General features: G+C 38.8%; 2 protein-coding genes across 6 annotated transcripts; both read left to right on the forward strand.

Moving 5' to 3' along the window:
• Positions 1-3,448: 3,448 nt before the first annotated feature.
• enam (enamelin) lies at positions 3,449-5,853 on the forward strand. The gene is made up of 6 exons (XM_085911605.1): positions 3,449-3,502; positions 3,765-3,788; positions 3,949-4,014; positions 4,089-4,160; positions 5,222-5,317; positions 5,581-5,853. The coding sequence occupies exons 1-6, from the start codon at positions 3,449-3,451 to the stop codon at positions 5,851-5,853; spliced, it is 585 nt and encodes a 194-aa protein (XP_085767731.1).
• cnga1a (cyclic nucleotide gated channel subunit alpha 1a) lies at positions 3,639-10,898 on the forward strand. 5 transcript variants are annotated; one of them, XM_085912146.1, is made up of 7 exons: positions 3,654-3,742; positions 6,055-6,082; positions 7,748-7,770; positions 7,865-7,969; positions 8,641-8,747; positions 9,310-9,920; positions 10,008-10,898. In XM_085912146.1, the coding sequence occupies exons 4-7, from the start codon at positions 7,941-7,943 to the stop codon at positions 10,896-10,898; spliced, it is 1,638 nt and encodes a 545-aa protein (XP_085768272.1). In that variant the 5' UTR covers positions 3,654-3,742; positions 6,055-6,082; positions 7,748-7,770; positions 7,865-7,940. The 5 variants fall into 5 exon arrangements, with proteins under 5 accessions (XP_085768273.1, XP_085768272.1, XP_085768274.1 ...); XM_085912148.1 differs by lacking the exons at positions 3,654-3,742; positions 6,055-6,082 and adding an exon at positions 7,496-7,533 and having other exon boundaries at positions 7,717-7,770; XM_085912147.1 differs by lacking the exons at positions 6,055-6,082; positions 7,748-7,770 and having other exon boundaries at positions 3,639-3,746; positions 7,872-7,969.
• Positions 10,899-18,739: the final 7,841 nt, after the last annotated feature.

Genomic DNA, 18,739 nt, shown 5'->3' on the forward strand with positions numbered 1-18,739 from the left:
ACCGTATTGTGTTCATGCTCCAGCAGCCAATTGTAACCTTGTGTTGTAAAATTATCTTGTCAGTCATCCGATATATTGTATTATTTCACAATGTTTAATTTTAGTCACTTCTTTGTACAGCAGCCCTTACTCTCAGCCACTCTCAATTGAGAGCAACTCAAGGTGAGATTTTCTTTTTTTTTTTTTCCTCTTTGCATGCTTACTCAATCAGCTCAGTGAAATCCGTGATGGTGTATTTTTCATCCTCACTTGGCTCTAAATGCATCTATGCCCTGTGTTGTGCTCCAGATGGAGGCTCAAACCATGCAAATGTGTGCCTACCTACCCGCAGGAGCTGTTCAGTATGTAAGCCAGACTGCAGGGCTGACTTATCCTAGGCAAGCAAACAGGGACCAGAGGGGATCAGAGAACAAAGACCACTCCACTCCACCCCACACAGGGGCACACTGTTTGTGAGCCACCATAAAAAGATTCAAGATTGAATTTATTGTTGCTGTCTTTTACTGTACATGCACACATGATGTCTGTATTGAATGCACCTCAGGTGGGAGAACATAGCAAGAACATGAAAGGTGACGCACCACAATAGAGGGCATCATTATGACCATTCACGTTTGCTTTTGATAGTCATGCTGCACCACGTATTGTATGAACTAAAACTCCAATGAAGTCGCTTCATGGAGGTTTCTATATCACCATAATTGTCAATAACAAGTGGTTGACAAAAATACTCATTTGTGCCTATTGCTCATGTTGCTGTTTTCTTTCAAATAAGATATTTGACACATTTCAGAGCTTATGTGTTTAATTTTAAGTAACAGTCAACCACTTATTTGCTTAAAAAAACGATGGCTCATAAACAACAGATACTAAAAACTATGATGTGCTCCTACCTGATTGACTCATCAGAAACTGTCTGCCACATTTAAACGTGAATGATGAACTACTGCTTATGACCTCTGCCGATTTTAGGGTCAGACAGTTTCATAATAATAATAATAATAATAATAATAATAATAATAATAATAATAATAATAATAATCCTCAATTGCCTTTTTGTTATATTTAAAACCCCAAGTGGAAATTCAATTGCCAAGCACCATAAAATTGCAATAATTAAGGTAGTTTAATCAAGAATAGTGCCCTATCAAACTTTAAATCAAGTAAAGCCTGGATCCAGACTTCCTCCCTTTGCTTTTTTTTTTTTACGTGTCCCTCAAAAGACATGGTATTTTGTGTCATTGTCATTACTTATGAGTGACAAATGCTCATTGATGCTTGAGTCATCCAAAAGATTTTTTTATTTTGTTGTATTCAAGTGCTTGTATTTTGGTGAAGGTGACATCTGTAGCATTGGGACTCATTGCCATTGGGTCTTTGTCTAGCCACCATTGCCTCAGCTGCATCTGTATGTTGTACAACACACTTTAAAGTGACCTTTACTCATTGATGTTCAAGCAGCACTCCTGAATTAATTAGTTTTGTTGTTTGTTTCTTTAGTCTGTCTTCCATTCCTTGTCTCATTTTGCAGGTGCTACACAACAGATGCCCACTACACAATTCGTGCAACAGAAAGAAAGAGTCACAATTGATGATATGTTTTCACCCCATTTAGGTGAAAAACAAATTCGAGAGAGGTCAACCTGTGCTGGACACTGGGTCATATAGTGTAATCAACTTTTTTTGGACTATGCTGATGGCCGGCAGAACTGTCAAAGAAAAACAAACCCATTGCACTTGATCATTTCAAATAGGCTACTTTTAGTGGAGACCACTTTTTGATATTTCCCATTATGATTGTAACCATGACAACCTACCTCAAGTGCTTGAAGTATGTTAATGCATCCATATAAGATGATGTGGAGAATGTGGGAAACCAAGTTCTTTGTCATTAACATTTTCACTGTTCCACCTAAATTCACACACAGTAAAGCAGAGGTAATAAGCGAACTGGCATGCTTCCATTGACCCCTCCAAACCTCCATGCTTCTTCTGGCTTTATCGACTTTTTTCTCATCCTCACTGATTGTAAGTCTACTTACCTCCGTTCCGGCTCTCCAAACCATTAAATGCAGGACAACTAGGACAAAGCGTACTGTGGCAATTTTATCTCAGCGTAATTCCCATTTGAGAAAGAGCGGGAGAGAGGAAAAAGTCATTTCTTTATCATCTCGTGAAGATGGTCAGGTGCGTAAATTGAGGCACAGAAGACCTTTTATTGGTGGCCTTTCTACATGAAAAAAAGCGTAGGTATACCACGCACCTGAGAAGGCCACTTAGCAGGATAACTGCCGTCATTTTCTTTGAAGAGTGATTAGTCTCGTCCAGACTTGAAGGACCTGTAGAGTAGAACATTTTGATTTTTCAAGCTCACTTTGTGTTTGTTTTTTTCTCAGGAAAACGAAACTAGAATTCATTTTCAATCGTATTATTCCATTTTAGAGCAATCTGTAAATAACTAATTGCCCAAAATCGGTACTCTAAAATGTCTGGTCCAAAGTGGACACCATTTTTTGGTCCAAAATGTGCTAAAACTAATTTCATGTTTTCAATTTAATTTTTAGAGTGATAGGTAATATAATGTAGCCCTCACTTTTGATTGCCATCCACTCTGTGCAATTTATCTGGTTCCATGGACATACCAAGAAACTTGACTGTGATTTAGCCACAAAAAAATATTTTGAGCAAAAATCCCAAAAAAGTATGCAAGTACAATCACCATGGAGGGAATTACTGACACTTGTTGCCACCCAGGCCTACTTGGAAATATGTGCAGCCACTTTGGGAGGTAGAGCTAACGTTCATCATAATGACACACACTGAAGCTATGGAATGCAAATCTAAAAACAGATACCAAGAAAGGCAAAATGATAGTTTCAATGTGATGCTCCCTCCAGGGACAAACGCTTGTCACAACAGGAGCTCTCACATTTTTAAGGGCACAGGCTTCATTCCCTGAAGTCATGAAAGGCTTTCCAACACTAGCCCATGAAACTTGGAAGTCTATATAGTCATATCCTGCAAACTCTGTGTCCCACTTGCCCACCTAGAGCTACACAATCTCAACCAAAACATCTTCTCTTACCCATTTGTCTCAGTTGATCTAATTACTGTGCATTCGTAATTATAAGACATGTGCGTGAGTGCTCCTTACATAGCATGTAATTAAAGATAAGAAGAACCTTGACCCCATGCACCTTTTCTTTTCACATTTGAAGCATATCTATGTCTTCAAACACATTCTTCTTTGCGCACGGTGGGACTTGATTGGCTATGATAGCACGTACAGGTACTGTATATAAACGGTCTCCAAAGCAGGAACTTTCCACCCCTCCAGCGACATATCATCTTCACATTCTCCGCTCCAGAAACAAGGTGAGACTTTAAATATGTGACTTTTTTTTTCTCAACAAAACCAAGAGTATTATATTTCTTATCTACAGTCCAAATGGAGCGAGCTGTCATCATGATGTGCCTGTTTGTCTCTTGCTCGACTGCTCCTGTAAGTCTGTCTTCAACACTTATAAGTGTGCGTGTGTAGTATATATATATATATATATATATATATATATATATATATATATATATATATATATATATATATATATATATATATATATAGATATAGATATAGAGAGAGAGAGAGAGAGAGAGAGAGAGAGAGAGAGAGAGAGAGAGAGAGAGAGAGAGAGAGAGAGAGAGAGAGAGAGAGAGAGAGAGAGAGAAAACCACAACAACATAAATTTGCCAATCTTCTCCTGTAGGTTCAGGAGAGTGAAAACAACGAGGTAAATGGGTCTAATCGTTGTGCTTTCTGTCATACAAAATATCATGTTGTATATTTGTAGGTCAAGCCATTGGACTTCATGGGCTGATTGATGTAGGAAATGGCCCTTGCAATTGTATCTCTTCTACTTGCGAGTCTGGAGATGTCTTGTATTTCTCCAGCAGATCGCAGCGCATGCCAATGAGGCCCTGAGGCTGATGGAGATGTACAGGCTGTACCAGCAGCAGGTTAGAAAGGATCCATTTATTTGAATTCAAAAGAAAATAAAAAAAATAAAAAATATTTGTGTTTTTCTTATCAGGGGATGGTGGCAAACCCTTTCCTTCCTGCATCTGAGACTCCTGGAGTAGTAGCAGCTGGTGAAGCTCAACCAGTAAGACCCCAAACTACCAAATCCGTAAAAGCGGGATTTGAAGCAAATTAACTCATCTTTCTTGATGCTTATGCTTCACCATTAATTCAGAAGGCTTCTTTGGGTAACCTCAATTTAACACCATTTATTTCTCGAGGGTTACCATTGGGATTGTGACGTAAGGTTTGTTGTTGTTCCATGGCATGGGCGTTGGCAAACTCTTTGGGCACATCCCATGGAAGAAGAGATTCTTTAGGGAGAGATGTCACTCTTTTCAGTAAGCAGATGATGTGACATTTAAATTCTTCTTTTGAGTTATAAAAAAGTTTTTGGATTAAAGATAAACGAATTTCAACAACCAGTTGGTGCAATTTAACTCAAGTGAATTATCATGACTTGATGACATCCAAAAGTACGGTATTTCTTCAAATCGTGCAAAGCTGCCAAATGTTATGGATTGTCTGTATTCATTTACAGAAATAACGGACTGTGACCTCGTTAAGCCCCTGAACACTTCTTGATCCAGATATTTTAAAGAAATAGTGAACTTACAATACATCTGTTGTACAAAGTTAAGTTAAGTTCGAATGTAAATAGTTCACTCTTTGGCCTTGAACCTCAATGCTGACCAAAATAGGTGGATCTGTTATTTGCATTTTTTTTCCCAGCTAGTTTTGTGATTAACTTGTGTCTGTGGTCACTATATAGTGTTGTTGTTTTTCTTCTAGTGAGCCATGAGCCTTCAGATTAGTTTTACTGTCTTCAACGTCATTAAATGTGGAAACAATTATTTGACATTCCAAATAGACAACTGCTCCCCTCTACAGTCGAATAAATAAAATCCACATGAAGAGCAAGTACAGTTGTAGTTAATTGCTTGGTGACTATAATTTATAAAAAAAAATTAGAATAATACTTCTGCTAGGATAATGCTAATTATTTGGGTGTGCATTAATACAAATACTATTTTGTCCAGGCTGAGCCAGCTGAGGCAGCACCCAAGGTATATGTTCTCACTGCAATTAATGCAACTTTTCTTTTCTCGAAATGCAAAAACTCATTGACTGAGGGTTCTTCAGCAGGTGGATAGTGCACCAGTTCAGACAGCCACTGCCACTCCTTCTCCGCCCGCTGTTGCACCGGCTCAGCCGGTTGGCGACGCATCAGAGGAAGAGGAGGTGACACGCAAGCTTGACATTTAGAATATTAAATTATCACCACTGTGTGCACTTCCTCTTCTTGACTAAGACTAAAGACAATACTTCACATTCAGTGTCACAATTCTGAAGTTAGATGTTCTGGCCTTCCTGTGTGGCATTTGTATGTTCTCTATAAGCTTGTGTGGGTTGAACCACGTTCCTTCTACATTCCAAAATCATGAATGTCGAAAACTCTAAATTGTCCAAAGGTGTTAAGATATTTTCAATGATCTGGATTATAGGAAGTCAACCCTGCCTCAAAAGCTGCCGCCCCTGTTGCCCCTTTGAACTCTGACGAGGCAGAAGAGGCCGAGGACACCGAAGAGGCCGAGGAGGCAGCAGAAGCGCCCGCGGCAAACCCCGCAGCTCCTGTTGATGTGCCAGCAGTGGTTGATGCCGCTGCAGAAATTGCAGCTGTGGATGCCCCTCCGAAAGCCCCCCAAGCGGCAGTTGGAGAAGTCGCAGCAGAAGCTGCAGCTCCACCAGCAGCGGAGGCTGATAGTGCTGTAGTGTAATTCTAATAATGCTAATAATATCACTGTATAGTTTCAGTTCCCGAAAAGTGGAATAGCATGAATATAGAGGGAAGAAAATGCTTTCATGGGTCAATGTTGACATTGTCTTGTCATCAGTCTTACCACATACGTATTAAATAAAGGTCAAATACCATAAACTGAACTTTCTATAGATTTTACTCAGACAGGCCCTGTGAGAACACAAAGAAAAGACAAAGAAGAAAAGCATGTGGCAAGGTTAATGCCAATTTATATCAGTACATAATTAGACCTGATTATAGATAACCGGCTCCTTTTAATCATTAAGCTTCATGCATTATGTATTGAGGAATTAGAAAAAATGGGCTATTGTAATGGCAGCACATGCCGAGCAGTTACACGATGCCTTAACCCTTCGAATCTGATCTAAGTGTGAAGTTTACATGTTCCCCTGTGCTTGTGTGGCTTCTCTGTAGATGCTCCACCTTCCATTCAAAAGTAAACTTATAGATATAAGGCCCGCCACATCATTTTATTTGTTGCCCACAATGTTAAGTATGACTGACTATGATGAGTTACAAACACTTTTTATATTCATAACATGTCAGAAACAATAGCTACCAAAGCTGAGCAAGTATTAACTTCCTGCATGGCCATTAAGTTTACTCAGGAATTTTTATAAAGTTATAAAGTCAAAGAATATAGCAATTGTTTGTGGAAATGTGGGATTGAAAAGCAATAGTCACAGCATCATGCCTTGTTTAATTATAGGTGCTGAGAACATGAAGGGAAAAGGTGTCCTATCGGAGCCAATAGGGAGAACGACTCAACCAAGAGAACGCCGTTGCCCTGAGAGGATAAAAAAAGTGAAAAAAAAACTCTGCTCTGCCAGAGGTTCGGATTTCCATCACCACGCTTTATTTACCGGGGGATGAAGGTCTACCTGAAAAGAAACCTCCTCTAGCCAGCAACATCTAATCGGATCAGAGTTGATATGGCTGAGAGTGCTGACAGAGCAGAAGTATGTGTGTGTGGGGGGGAGTGTTAGCGACAAAATGTTTGGAACAGCGGAATAGAAAAAATAGTAGGAGAAAAATAGAAGCTTTATCACTAAATGGGTTTCAGTACTTTGGGTTTCCACTTTATGAAGATATCTATCCATGCATGGGGGCTACAAGGTGGACTTTGGCTCCCCTCTTCTCAGCCAGTTTTAATCCTCCTAATCCTTATCAGGGTCACTAAGTCTGTGTGACACTCTTAATTTGGTCCCAATGCTTGTTATGTGTCAATGTTGCGTGTAACTACATTTTGATATTTTGTCCGTTTCACTTCGGAAAACCCGCTTGCGCGGTCCGATGCACATCAGTGGTTCTCGCAGACAACAAAATGGAGGCCAAGGTAGGTCAAAATATATTTTTCTCAAGATCTGTCAAAAAAGGATTTTCTTCTATTTGTTTTCATATCGCAGGTTGATGGGAAAGACAAGGCTCTCATGATGCACTCAGTTGAACAGTGGGGGTCAAAATGTGAGCAGACCTTTAAGTATAACTTTGTTGGATAATAGAAAGTAAAGAAAAATGTGTTTTTTTTCCATTATGAGTTTACTTATTGACGTTTTGCAAACTATATTTTCTGCAGGATTACACCACAGCCATTCCCTAATTGCCTGCTCAACATGAACAACAGTAATAACAATGCTGAGTAAGTACAATTCTGGAGTCATGAAGATATTAGTTCAAATCTTGTTCACGTTTAAATTCCTCTAAAGACTCATAGAGGCCAGTCATACTTTACATTATCCATGTAGTCTTGAGACAAGTTGGAAAAAAGTGATTACATTTCATGTAAACTGCTGACCATGTTAATTTTTATTCTACTACATAGAAAGAAGGAAAAACAAGGACCAAATGAAAAGGAAAAAGAAAAGGATGTAGACAAGTAAGTAAGATGGATGATTCCATCAGAAGTGACAAAATGGACAAATGTCATTTTGTCTTATCTTCTACTTTTTCTTTTTGTTGTTCTCTAACAGGCCCAAGGAAATATTTATCATTAACACTGCTGGAAATATTTATTACAACTGGCTTTTCATCGTAACATTGCCAGTCATGTACAACTGGACCATGATTATCGCAAGGTGACTACTTTCCCAACATTTTTAATAGTATGCTGGCTCAGAGGTTTTATTAAACACATTTTATAAATGTAAATTGGGTGTCATAAATTCATCACCAAACATTATTATGGCACAATGGCACTGTATCATTTCATGTCCAATCTAATTAATCGCAAAATGTCATCATTTGAAAGTTTTTGTGGATTTTTATAATGACACAGACGGATTTTATATTTGCCAGTGTAAATAAAAGGAGACTTTTTAGGGGGAAAATACTTTTTATTTTCTTCTGTCCAAATAGTTGGGTCTCTGGAAAGCTCGCCCAGCCATCAAGTATGAAACTGTACAACCTAGTAACCGATTGATTGTCTATTTCTGAAAAGCTAGAAGTAGCCCTTTGTCACAAGATCACAGCTTTACTCTCAGTCATTAGAGTTCAAAAAAAGGTGACTGCTTTGACAGAGCAGTATAGGGTGGGTCAGTGCTTGTGTTGTCATGTATTCAGTACACCTGGGAGCTACGGAGAACCTTTTTTTTTTCATTTATAATAGGAGCCATCCCTCCACAACTCTGTTTTATCTCAAAAGTTCCACTGTATAAAGTCATTAAGAGCTGGTAATGGGATATTAATTGAAAAAACTATCTGTCAGTATAAATCAACTGTGTTTCTGGTGGTGTTGACCTGTAAACAGGGCGTGCTTCGAGGAGCTGCAGCATGACTACATCCTTTATTGGGTTTTATTGGACTACACCTCAGACCTCATCTATCTGGCTGATATGCTTGTCAGGATGAGAACAGGTGATCTAAGATGGATGATGTTTGGAAAAGGGAACTAAACCCAATGTGTCAAAATTTTGTATTTTTTCTTAATTCTATTACGTATTTGTTCTAAAAAGTACATTTGATAGTTCACGTCGACTCGCTTGCAAAATTCGCTGTGTTTCCTTCTCTTCCCACGCAGCATCGAGGGAATTTGACGTGTGTCGATTTAGGCTTGCAATGAAAGGGTTTAGTTATATGAATAATACAATAACCACACACAACATCAATCTTATGGCTACAAAAAGCAATTTTTTGTAAGCACACAAAATCAAGAAACAAAACTGTTTTTTTTTTTCTAGAAGTCATAAGAGTTGATTGAAATATGAGTGAAAACATATTGATAAAGCATACGTATGTTTCCACTGCAATGAAAGTTATAGCTGTGAGGCAAATCTGCGCTTTAATGAACACTAAGCAGTCACATTGTTCTATCTGAAGGTTTTTTTGTTCTTAAATTTGAATAGCGGTCATGTGTGCATGAGTGTTTACTGGTGAACAACCCAAATATCCTTCATTGATTGACTTTGTACCTTTGCAGGTTACCTTGAGCAAGGCTTGATGATCAAAGATGAGAAGCTGCTCCGTGATCGCTACGTCAACAGCTTCCAGTTTCGGCTGGATCTCATCTCCATCTTGCCCACTGATGTTCTGTATTTCTATCTGGGTCTGGACTACCCAGAGATTCGTGTTAATAAGCTTCTAAGGATTGGTCGCATGTTGGAATTCTTCACAAAAACGGAGACTAAAACCAACTATCCCAACATCTTCCGCATTGCAAACTTGATCATGTACATCCTCATCATTATCCACTGGAACGCCTGCTTCTACTTCTCATTCTCTAAGTCCATTGGTTTTGGGTCAGATGAGTGGGTTTACCCGGCTCTCGATGATCCCGATGAGCCTGAGTTTGGCCAGCCCATGAGGAAGTATGCCTTCAGCCTCTACTGGTCCACATTAACCCTGACCACAATCGGAGAAACGCCACCACCAGCCCTCGATTCGGAATTTATCTTCCATGTCGTGGACTTTTTAGTTGGGGTTCTCATCTTTGCCACAATTGTGGGAAATATTGCAACCATGATCTCCAACATGAATGCCGCCCAAGCCCAGTTTCAAGCTCGAATTGACAACATTAAACAATACATGCAGGTAGAATATCTACTGTTATTGTTTTTCTTGTAAGATTGATTAGAATATACCGCCATTAGATTCTAACTGAAATTCTGTCAATCACAGGTCCGAAAGGTCAGCAAGGAGCTGGAATTGCGTGTCATTAAATGGTTCGACTACCTGTGGAACAATGGCAAGGCACAGGATGAGCGCGAGGTACTGCGGTATCTTCCAGATAAGTTGAAAGCTGAAATCGCCATCCAAGTTCACATGGACACACTTAAGAAAGTTCGCATATTTGCAGACTGTGAGGCTGGCTTGCTGATCGAGCTGGTGCTCAAGCTCCGGCCTCAGGTGTTCAGCCCTGGCGACTACATCTGCAAGAAGGGCGATATCGGTCGTGAGATGTACATTATCAAAGACGGAAAACTCGCGGTGGTTGCCGATGATGGCGTTACTCAATTTGTGGTGCTGGGAAGCGGTAGCTATTTTGGTGAGATCAGTATCCTTAATATCAAAGGCAGCAAAGCAGGCAACAGGCGGACAGCTAACATTCGCAGCATCGGCTACTCAGACCTCTTCTGTCTGTCCAAGGATGACCTCATGGAGTCGCTGGTGGAGTACCCAGATGCTAAAGGCATGCTGGAGGAGAAGGGCCGGCAGATCCTGATGAAAGATGGCTTGATTGACTTAGATCCCGCTAACATCAAGCCGGAGGCCAAGGAGCTGGAAGAGAAAGTCAACAGGTTATACGGTACCATGGATGTGATGCAGATGAGACTGAAGAAGATTCTAGAGAAATACAAGAAAACTGATAAGACTCTGTGGCATCGTATCAAAGACCTGGAGATTCTGACAGGAGAAGAGATAGAAGATGATGAGGATGTGAAAAAAGAGGAAGTTCAAGTGGAAGAGGAGAAAACTGAAGATAAAGGCGGAGTGGATGAAGAAAACAAAGAGATAAGGGAAGATGAGAAAGAAGAGGAAGAGAAGGCCGAAGCAAAGGATGAGGAATAACAAGGCATAGACACGAAGAGAGCACTAAGAAGAAAAAAATAAACACAAAACAATTTTCTTTGTGAATAGAGCCTTGAACACAAGGAAGCGCATTATGTTTATTCAGATCTAACAACAAAGAATAACTGAACATGCTGATGAAACCATGGAGACCGCATACAGTATAATGCCGATGAGTGTACACAATTTAATTCAATAAAACAGAGAAAATTCCTCATTGATTTACAGTGTTTCTTAAATAGTTATTGTAGTATTGCGAAAACAACAAATCTGCTACTGACAGAAGAGTTTAAGCTATGAGTGGGAAGAGTTTGCTGCAGATGACTGGACAACCAAGAATGAAACTAACTTCTTCACTGCTTATAAATAAAGGAATAAAATCAATAATTAAGTTACGCAGCAAAAAACAATCCAGCAAATATTTACCAATCATACTCTCTGAGGGGAAACCTGAAGGATATCGATAAGTCGTGAAAGATCGTGAAACAACCTTGTGTGACTATCAACCATCTTCTGTGGTGGTCCCTGGGGTTTAATGACTTTAAATGCCATCAACACTTCTCTTCACACACTCAAATCAAATGATGGACAAAGTCAAGTTAAAATAAAATTGAAGCAATTTAGAGGTGGCAAGAACTGAATGAGTACAACTTTTAATATGGTGGCGTCATGGAAAGCAACTTTGTGCCATCTTTTTAATTCAAGTCATTTGTCCCACTTTGCAACAGGCTATGTCCATCCATCAAAAGATAGTGGCGGGCAGGTGTTCAATTATGATGTTGAATTAAAACAATGGAGCATTTAAGCGAGTATGTAAATGAGACATAGTTTAGCCTTTTGAGGTTGTTCTTGTTCCTAGGCTTCCCCTTCAAATGCAAAGTCATATTTTAGCCACCGTGATAGATGACCACTTAAATTAAAAAAGGAATACCAAAGACAGATTTGTATTCTTCTTAGATGCAACACACGGTGGTATTATTTATAGTGAAGATAATTGTAACCTTTTATTCTCAATTCTATTTTTTTTTTTTACTGTAACGTGCTAAATTAGGTTTTGCAGCTACAAAACTAGACAACAGCAACACTATTCTCCTTTTTACATGACAGTGTGCTATCGTTCTCATTTAAAATATGCTATTTGAAGATAAACAACATGTTTGAACTCCACAGTGGAGCACTTATATTAAAACAATATAGCACTATTGTTTTGCACCATTACTCGTGTCACATGTTGTTAAACCAAATAAATTGTGTTGGTTGGAGTGTTTCAGTATAATGCATTTTTATTCAATCACCATTAACAAATGTGCATACTAAACACACCACTGAGATAATGAAGAAAAGAAAAAAAAAATCAATGTTGCTGAGTTAGACAAAAAAATAATCATACTTTAATGGGAAACCTCAAACGTTGGGTTGCAGGATAAAGGAGCTGTATAGATCTGCAGGAAAAAGGAATCATTACTAATGACATTATTAAGGACACCACTAAATATAGCCTTGGTGATTATCTTAAATAAGAGCTACACTTTCCTGGATGGCTTTTTAAAATTATTGTCATCATTTTTACCACAGGTCCTCATAGCGGGTATTCATGTGATGCTGTAAGGTGTAAAATGTTTTAGCTTCAACTAGCATACAACACAAAAATATATAGGCTATGATATTATTGTTTTGTTTATAGCTGTGTTATGTTTGGAAACTTGAACCAAAAACTCAAAGAAATTCTTAGCACAATAAGACATAAAGTTTGATTGAATCAAACACCAAAAGAAGACTTCTTGTTTGTTTACTTTGGTATAAATGCAGTTTGTCTGATGTAATCTTGAAATATCATTTTCTCCTTGCAATACCACATATAATGGATCAATTGTGATGTATTATAAAATCAACTCAAATGCAAAAGTAATAAATGTAAGAAAATAAATGTTAGCACTTAATTAATGGGTCTTGTTCTCCATTTGAAATCCTGAATATAGATTTCCCTCAGAAAGAAAAACGGTAATAACTTTCATATAATTATATACTAAAACTGATGCCACCATACAATTATAATTAGTCATGAGTATGTCAGTTCATACTGGAGACACATGCTATAATGGGGGGGGGGGGGGGGGGGGGGGCTGGGTGCTTTGCAGCAGAGACCAACTTTACATCATGCAGAGTTCCTTAAGAAGGACCACACATCTCACCTGTGCTAGATTTGCAGGGGATAAGATCAGTCGGAAAGCAAACAGCCACTGTGTTCACTCCCACAACGGCGCAAACATGCTTCAAAAGACAGTCACTACGACGGTTATGACCTGTACTGTATCAGCCCCTGCAGTTGTTTAAGGCCACATTATGTCATCATATACAACTGGGTACACTTCTCCATGAACGAATCAACAAGCACTGTTGTGTGTTTTCATTGTCTCTTCAAGAAGGCATGACCGGGACCTCCCCGCTCCAGGCTTCCTTCCTAACGCCTTACCCCTACGAGCCACTTTCTGGAGTTATGTAAATAATTGATCTCAGTCGCGACTTGAGGAAATACAGTACTGTATCGAAATTGCTGCTCTGTATGAAAATATTAGCCGAAAGAATACAGAGAACAAGTCTCCTGCCCTTTTCCATTAACAGCTGCCATCCTTTGACTAAACGTCCATACATTCCATGAATGTTCAACATGCCTTGCTTCGTGGTCACATTCACGTCACGTACTCCATGTTGTCATGAACTAAATTGTAAGAAGCCTATGAGAATATCCTGGCAGAGCAGGAAACGTGTCGTGATGGAGTACATGTCATTTATCCTGGGACATTAGCTGCTGATTTCCCAGAAGAGGTATCGCTTGGGAATTCATTGCTCGAGGGGCTTTGCCTCTGTTGCGGTATTAACAAAGCAACAATCATCAAAAGTGGCATAAAAGGTTGTTTACAAGAACAACAAAGGACGTGTTGCAGCTTCTTATGATCTAGCTTTAAAGGGCTCTCACAAACCCAGAGAGAGACATATTTTGATCGTAGATCGTTCAAATATCAGATTTTTCACCAGGACAAAATTTGATTCATTTTGGGTATAAAAATAAAGAAATCATAATAATAATAACAACCTCACAGGTAAATACTGTATATTTAAAAAAAAGGCACATTGGATGATTAGCAGAATAGCCTGCTCACTAATATTATGTGGAGTGCCAATATAGGAATGCTGGCTCTATTATTACGTAATCAGGAAATAAGAGCAAATCAGACTAGACTGATATATTTAAGTACACGTTTTGGTGACATTCCATTAGAATGGCACAGCATTCATACCTGTAAGCAAATGCTATTTTGTTCCGAAAATATACGCTCTGTTATGTGTGTGTGTGTTTATGTGTGTGCGTGTTTGCGCAAATGAGTTTTTACTCTACAGTACGTCTGCTTTGATGAAGAGAAACAGGATCAATCCAGCATAAGTCCTACATCCAAATGTCAGTGCATATATTTGTGACAACAACAAAAATAATTCTGAGCACACAAAATGGGTGCATTGGGAATGTAACCAAACGTTTTGAAGGAAAACTATTCCAGCAAATATTAATTCTGGTCATGTGTTTAGCTTCTTTGTGACTATGTCGTGACACTTGTTGTAAAAGAAGGAGCAGCCTCAACAGTGGTGTTATGGAAAAAAGATCAAATTGTAAATAAGATAAAACATTCAAAGTATTTTGGATTTTTTTTTTTTTTTTGCAGTAATTCAGTCATTAAACATGCAGGACGAATAAGAATGTTTAAAAAAAGATTTTGAAACCAAGATACCACAATATTGATAATATCACTTCCTCCATATTACAAATTAACTGCAGTCCAAATATAATTGAATTTTATGTATTGGTATTGGTGGCATTTCTTTCTGTGTTTTCAGCTGAACAACAATAACAGATAAGCAATTTCACACATGGCAAGTATTATTATTAAAGCCAAGAATATGCTGCTAGGAAAATATATAAATACAAAACTAAAACAAGGTCATCGACCATAAGCGATCAATGTCGTACGAATCAGCGGCGGCACTTCAACTCGAATCACAAATGTTCTGGATTGGCACGCTCAAAAGTCTTCTTTTCTCTGTTAATGGTTTGAAAAAGCACATCCATGATGGCTTGCAAGATTCACAAGTCGCTGATCGTGGTGAGGCTAGAAGACAAATTGCTAGAGTGTGCGGCAAACTCCAGCTGCTATAATTGAATGTGAAATTTGAGGGAGTCCAACATCATTCACGCTAATATATTCAGAACGGGACATTTTAAAACATTCTGTTGCCATGACAATACGATGTGCGTAAGAGCATGTCCTAACAAAGATGTGTTTGACATCACATGAGCAACAGTGTTCAAATTGAATGCCAGATAAACAACATGCAATACGGCTTAAGATATACTCAAGAGGCAATTTGCAGGGGAGATTTTTGGGAAGCGCAGCTTTCTCTTCGAAAGGCTCCATCTGCCTGTGAGCAAAATCCAAATGACCTTCAGGACAGTTCAATTATCAAGACACTGAGGTAACACAAGAACAACAAAAAGTTTTTTGTTGTTGTGGCTGGTGAGGAGCAAACTCTCTTTATAGTGGTAATTCAAATGGGCTGCAAGATTGGCAGTCAGAACCTGGTGTTGTGATCTATGTTTTTGTTTCACCTCAATGGCGATGGTGTGACACTTGAACAGAGGATTTCTCCTGTTGTGTCCAATGGATTTATTGGCACAATGTGTTTGTTCTTTGGTTTCATGTATTCCTTTCTTCCTTGTCAGCTCCTTCCCAGCTCATGCTACTCATTCTTTGGTCATTATTCTGTGTGTTTTTAGTTCTCTTTTCTGTTCTTTTGGGGGTCTGGTCAGTGTCGAAAGTCAATCACATATATCATGTGCTTCATGTTTTTAGCATTTCAGTTTTGATCATGTGCAGTGCTCTTGTTTGCTGTGAAATAAACATTCCACAGGCATCTTTCGCCTTGCACTTGTGTTCTCATGACTCTGTTGCCACACTTTGTACTGGCAACAAACTGATTGATCATTTGCACATTGCTAACAATCTGTAACTCCAGGAATACAAACTCTTCGGGAGCCACGATATTAAATATCAGTGGAAATGCATTTGTCATAAGGTTAAACTATGAAATGATCTGTTTGATTGCATGTTCCTTCTGATGCTTTCCTGCTCCTGCAAAGTGGTCTTTCATTTAAGTTTCACCTCAAACAAAGACATCATGTCTCAGTATAAAAACCTCCCACTGCACTCTGAAGTCAAAGAACTGAACTGTTTCCAAATGTCTTTACTCCTTAATAGGAACATAATTTTCCTATGTTAATGTCCACTGTTCTGACTAATTGGCAGATAATTGAAAGGCATTTCTCTTTGGTTGGGTAATCAGTCGCTGGCCTTGGTACTTCTGCAATCATCAAAGACAATTGCTCCCTGAGCTGTGAAGCGCGTCACAAAAGCTTCTGGGAAAAGAGCTGATGACTGTTCCGCAGCTCCTGGCTCTGCCATTTCATTCAGCGTTGTATGTGGTGACATTTCAATGAGAAAACAACTATAATTACCTGATGGCAATCAAGCCATTCTGTGTAGTCGGGGAAACATGGAAGCACAGCTTCTACCTATGAACACAATACACCCATGGGGGAAATAGTTCAGACTTATTTTGATACTTGCAAAGTATTTTTAACATTGAATTTTTTTTTCATTCCTTTTATTCTTGCAAAGCATTTTATCTGTCTTCACTCTCTGCAATTTGGCCCTCCACACGTCCAGAATCGTAACAGGTGGAGAGTGTTTGAATTCCAAGAAGAGTAGACAGGTTGGCGGCTCGAAGTAAAGTAATCATCCTTTCAATGTATTATGCATTGCAAGCAGTTGTCTGTGTTTGCCACCGTCATTTTGTTTTGAGTCGTCTTTGTATCATCTTTTGTCAAGTTTTTGAGACTGTAATGGAATGTTCGGAGTTCAATAATGCTGTTTACAATTACTAGTTAGATTAAATCATGCCGGCGACCCTCCTGGGGAGAAGCGGTTTGAATAATGGATGGTTTGATGGGCATTTGGATTGTCATTAATATTTGCTGGCTCCAGTGTATTGGTTTGGTTAAGTTTTTTTTTTCTTTATTGATTAAGGATGCAGATATTCTATATATCGATGCTGAGTGGTCCAGGGTATTTTTTTTAATCAAATGTGCAAAATATCATGACTTGTGAAACAGTTTTGTGCATATGTTGTGGTATTAGAAAGTGGAGTATGGTTGCTGATAATATTTTTCTGTATGTATGATTTATTGGGAGGGAGTACTGCTCATTAAAACATAGAACAAAACACAGTTTTTTTCCGAAACTGACGACTGTTTCTAGGTTATCTCGTTCAATTTCATGCTGGAGAAATTGTCATGCATGACTTTGGTTGGATAGATCTCAAATAGTCTTTCATTGTTGTTGAACAACTGTTTCCATTTTTTCTGTGAGAGTTTCAATCGATGGATGAAGTGATTGGTTTACTTTTTCTATGGAGATGATTTGGTTTTGACTTAAGCCAAATATTGACTGTATGTAAATGTAGTCATTAGAATGCAAATGACCCACACCAACTGAATTAATGTGCGATGGAGGTCTTGGAAATAACTAGTACACAGCTTGATTTGTCTTTTTGAGTGCAAGTAACGCTTGGTATGCAGTTGGTTGTACACTTTGTGCAGCAATTTTTGATGGCTCTTGTTCATGTTGATGACATACGCTGCCTGCTGTTTTCCCCCTCAGACCACCAGTTGAGTAAAACTAAATTGTTGACCAGCAAGCTTTGGCATCAGAGCATAATTCTACACTTTTACACAAATACCGGGTGTTGTGACTCACCAGTTGTTCAGCCCACAAACGGTGAAAATCAACAAGGTTGCCATTTTCACCCTTTAACGTTTATGAAAGGAAATGACAGATTTTTTTTTTTCACACAAAAAATTTCAAAAACTGCGATGCATTGGCAATTTGTCTCTGTAGGTTCTCATCCATCTAGTTCTAGGACATCAGCAAGGGCTTGATGAAACCAACTACTGTTCGGAGACGCCTGTGAACTGCTTTTCACTGTTTGTATGCTCTACTATTACTAGATACTATAGTCAAAGTTCAAATTCCAGCTTCTCCTCTAAGCGAATGAAAATCATCGATGCGCAAAATAAAAGCTCGCCTGTGGCGCCTCATTGGCTAGGACCGGCCCTGTCAAAAGCAATATACCAACCATGTACATCCAAATGAAATTGGATTTGGCATTTTTATTCTGATGAAGGTGTTTGTATGGAGCATTTTCATTCTGTTTGATTCTACTGTGCATCCAAGGATGGATGTAAACACTAGGTATAGAATAATGCTTAAAAACAATAAATGACACTTTGGCAAATAGCCCACTGGAATGAGCATATGCTACTTTGGCCATCCAAAAAGTTACGGTTTCTCACATGGCAACTTTGGAAAATGATTTCCCCACTCTTCTCATTAATTAGTGCATGACAACGGTGATTTGTTGGTGGTGCTGGTGGATGGGGTCGTTTGTGTAGAAAAAAAATATATAGGGTTTGTGTGGACATGACCAGCCTTCTAAAAAGGAATGGGCAAGTTTGTTTCCGATCCATATGATGCATCTGAAATTGTAGTCAATGTTTGAAGCTTTATACACACGCACACACATATAGCCGGAATATTTCAATTTCCTGTACGTCTCTGCTCCCACGGGAGATTAGGTGGGATGAAAACATAATAACGGTGACACACTGCACAGTGATAAGGCGCAGTCTGTCTTGCATCTGTTATTCATAAAGTTTCAAACAGCGACCTTAA

Source organism: Syngnathus leptorhynchus, chromosome 5, assembly GCF_054491065.1.
Source record: "Syngnathus leptorhynchus isolate UIUO chromosome 5, UIUO_Slep, whole genome shotgun sequence".
NCBI classification, from domain to species: Eukaryota; Metazoa; Chordata; class Actinopteri; order Syngnathiformes; family Syngnathidae; genus Syngnathus; species Syngnathus leptorhynchus.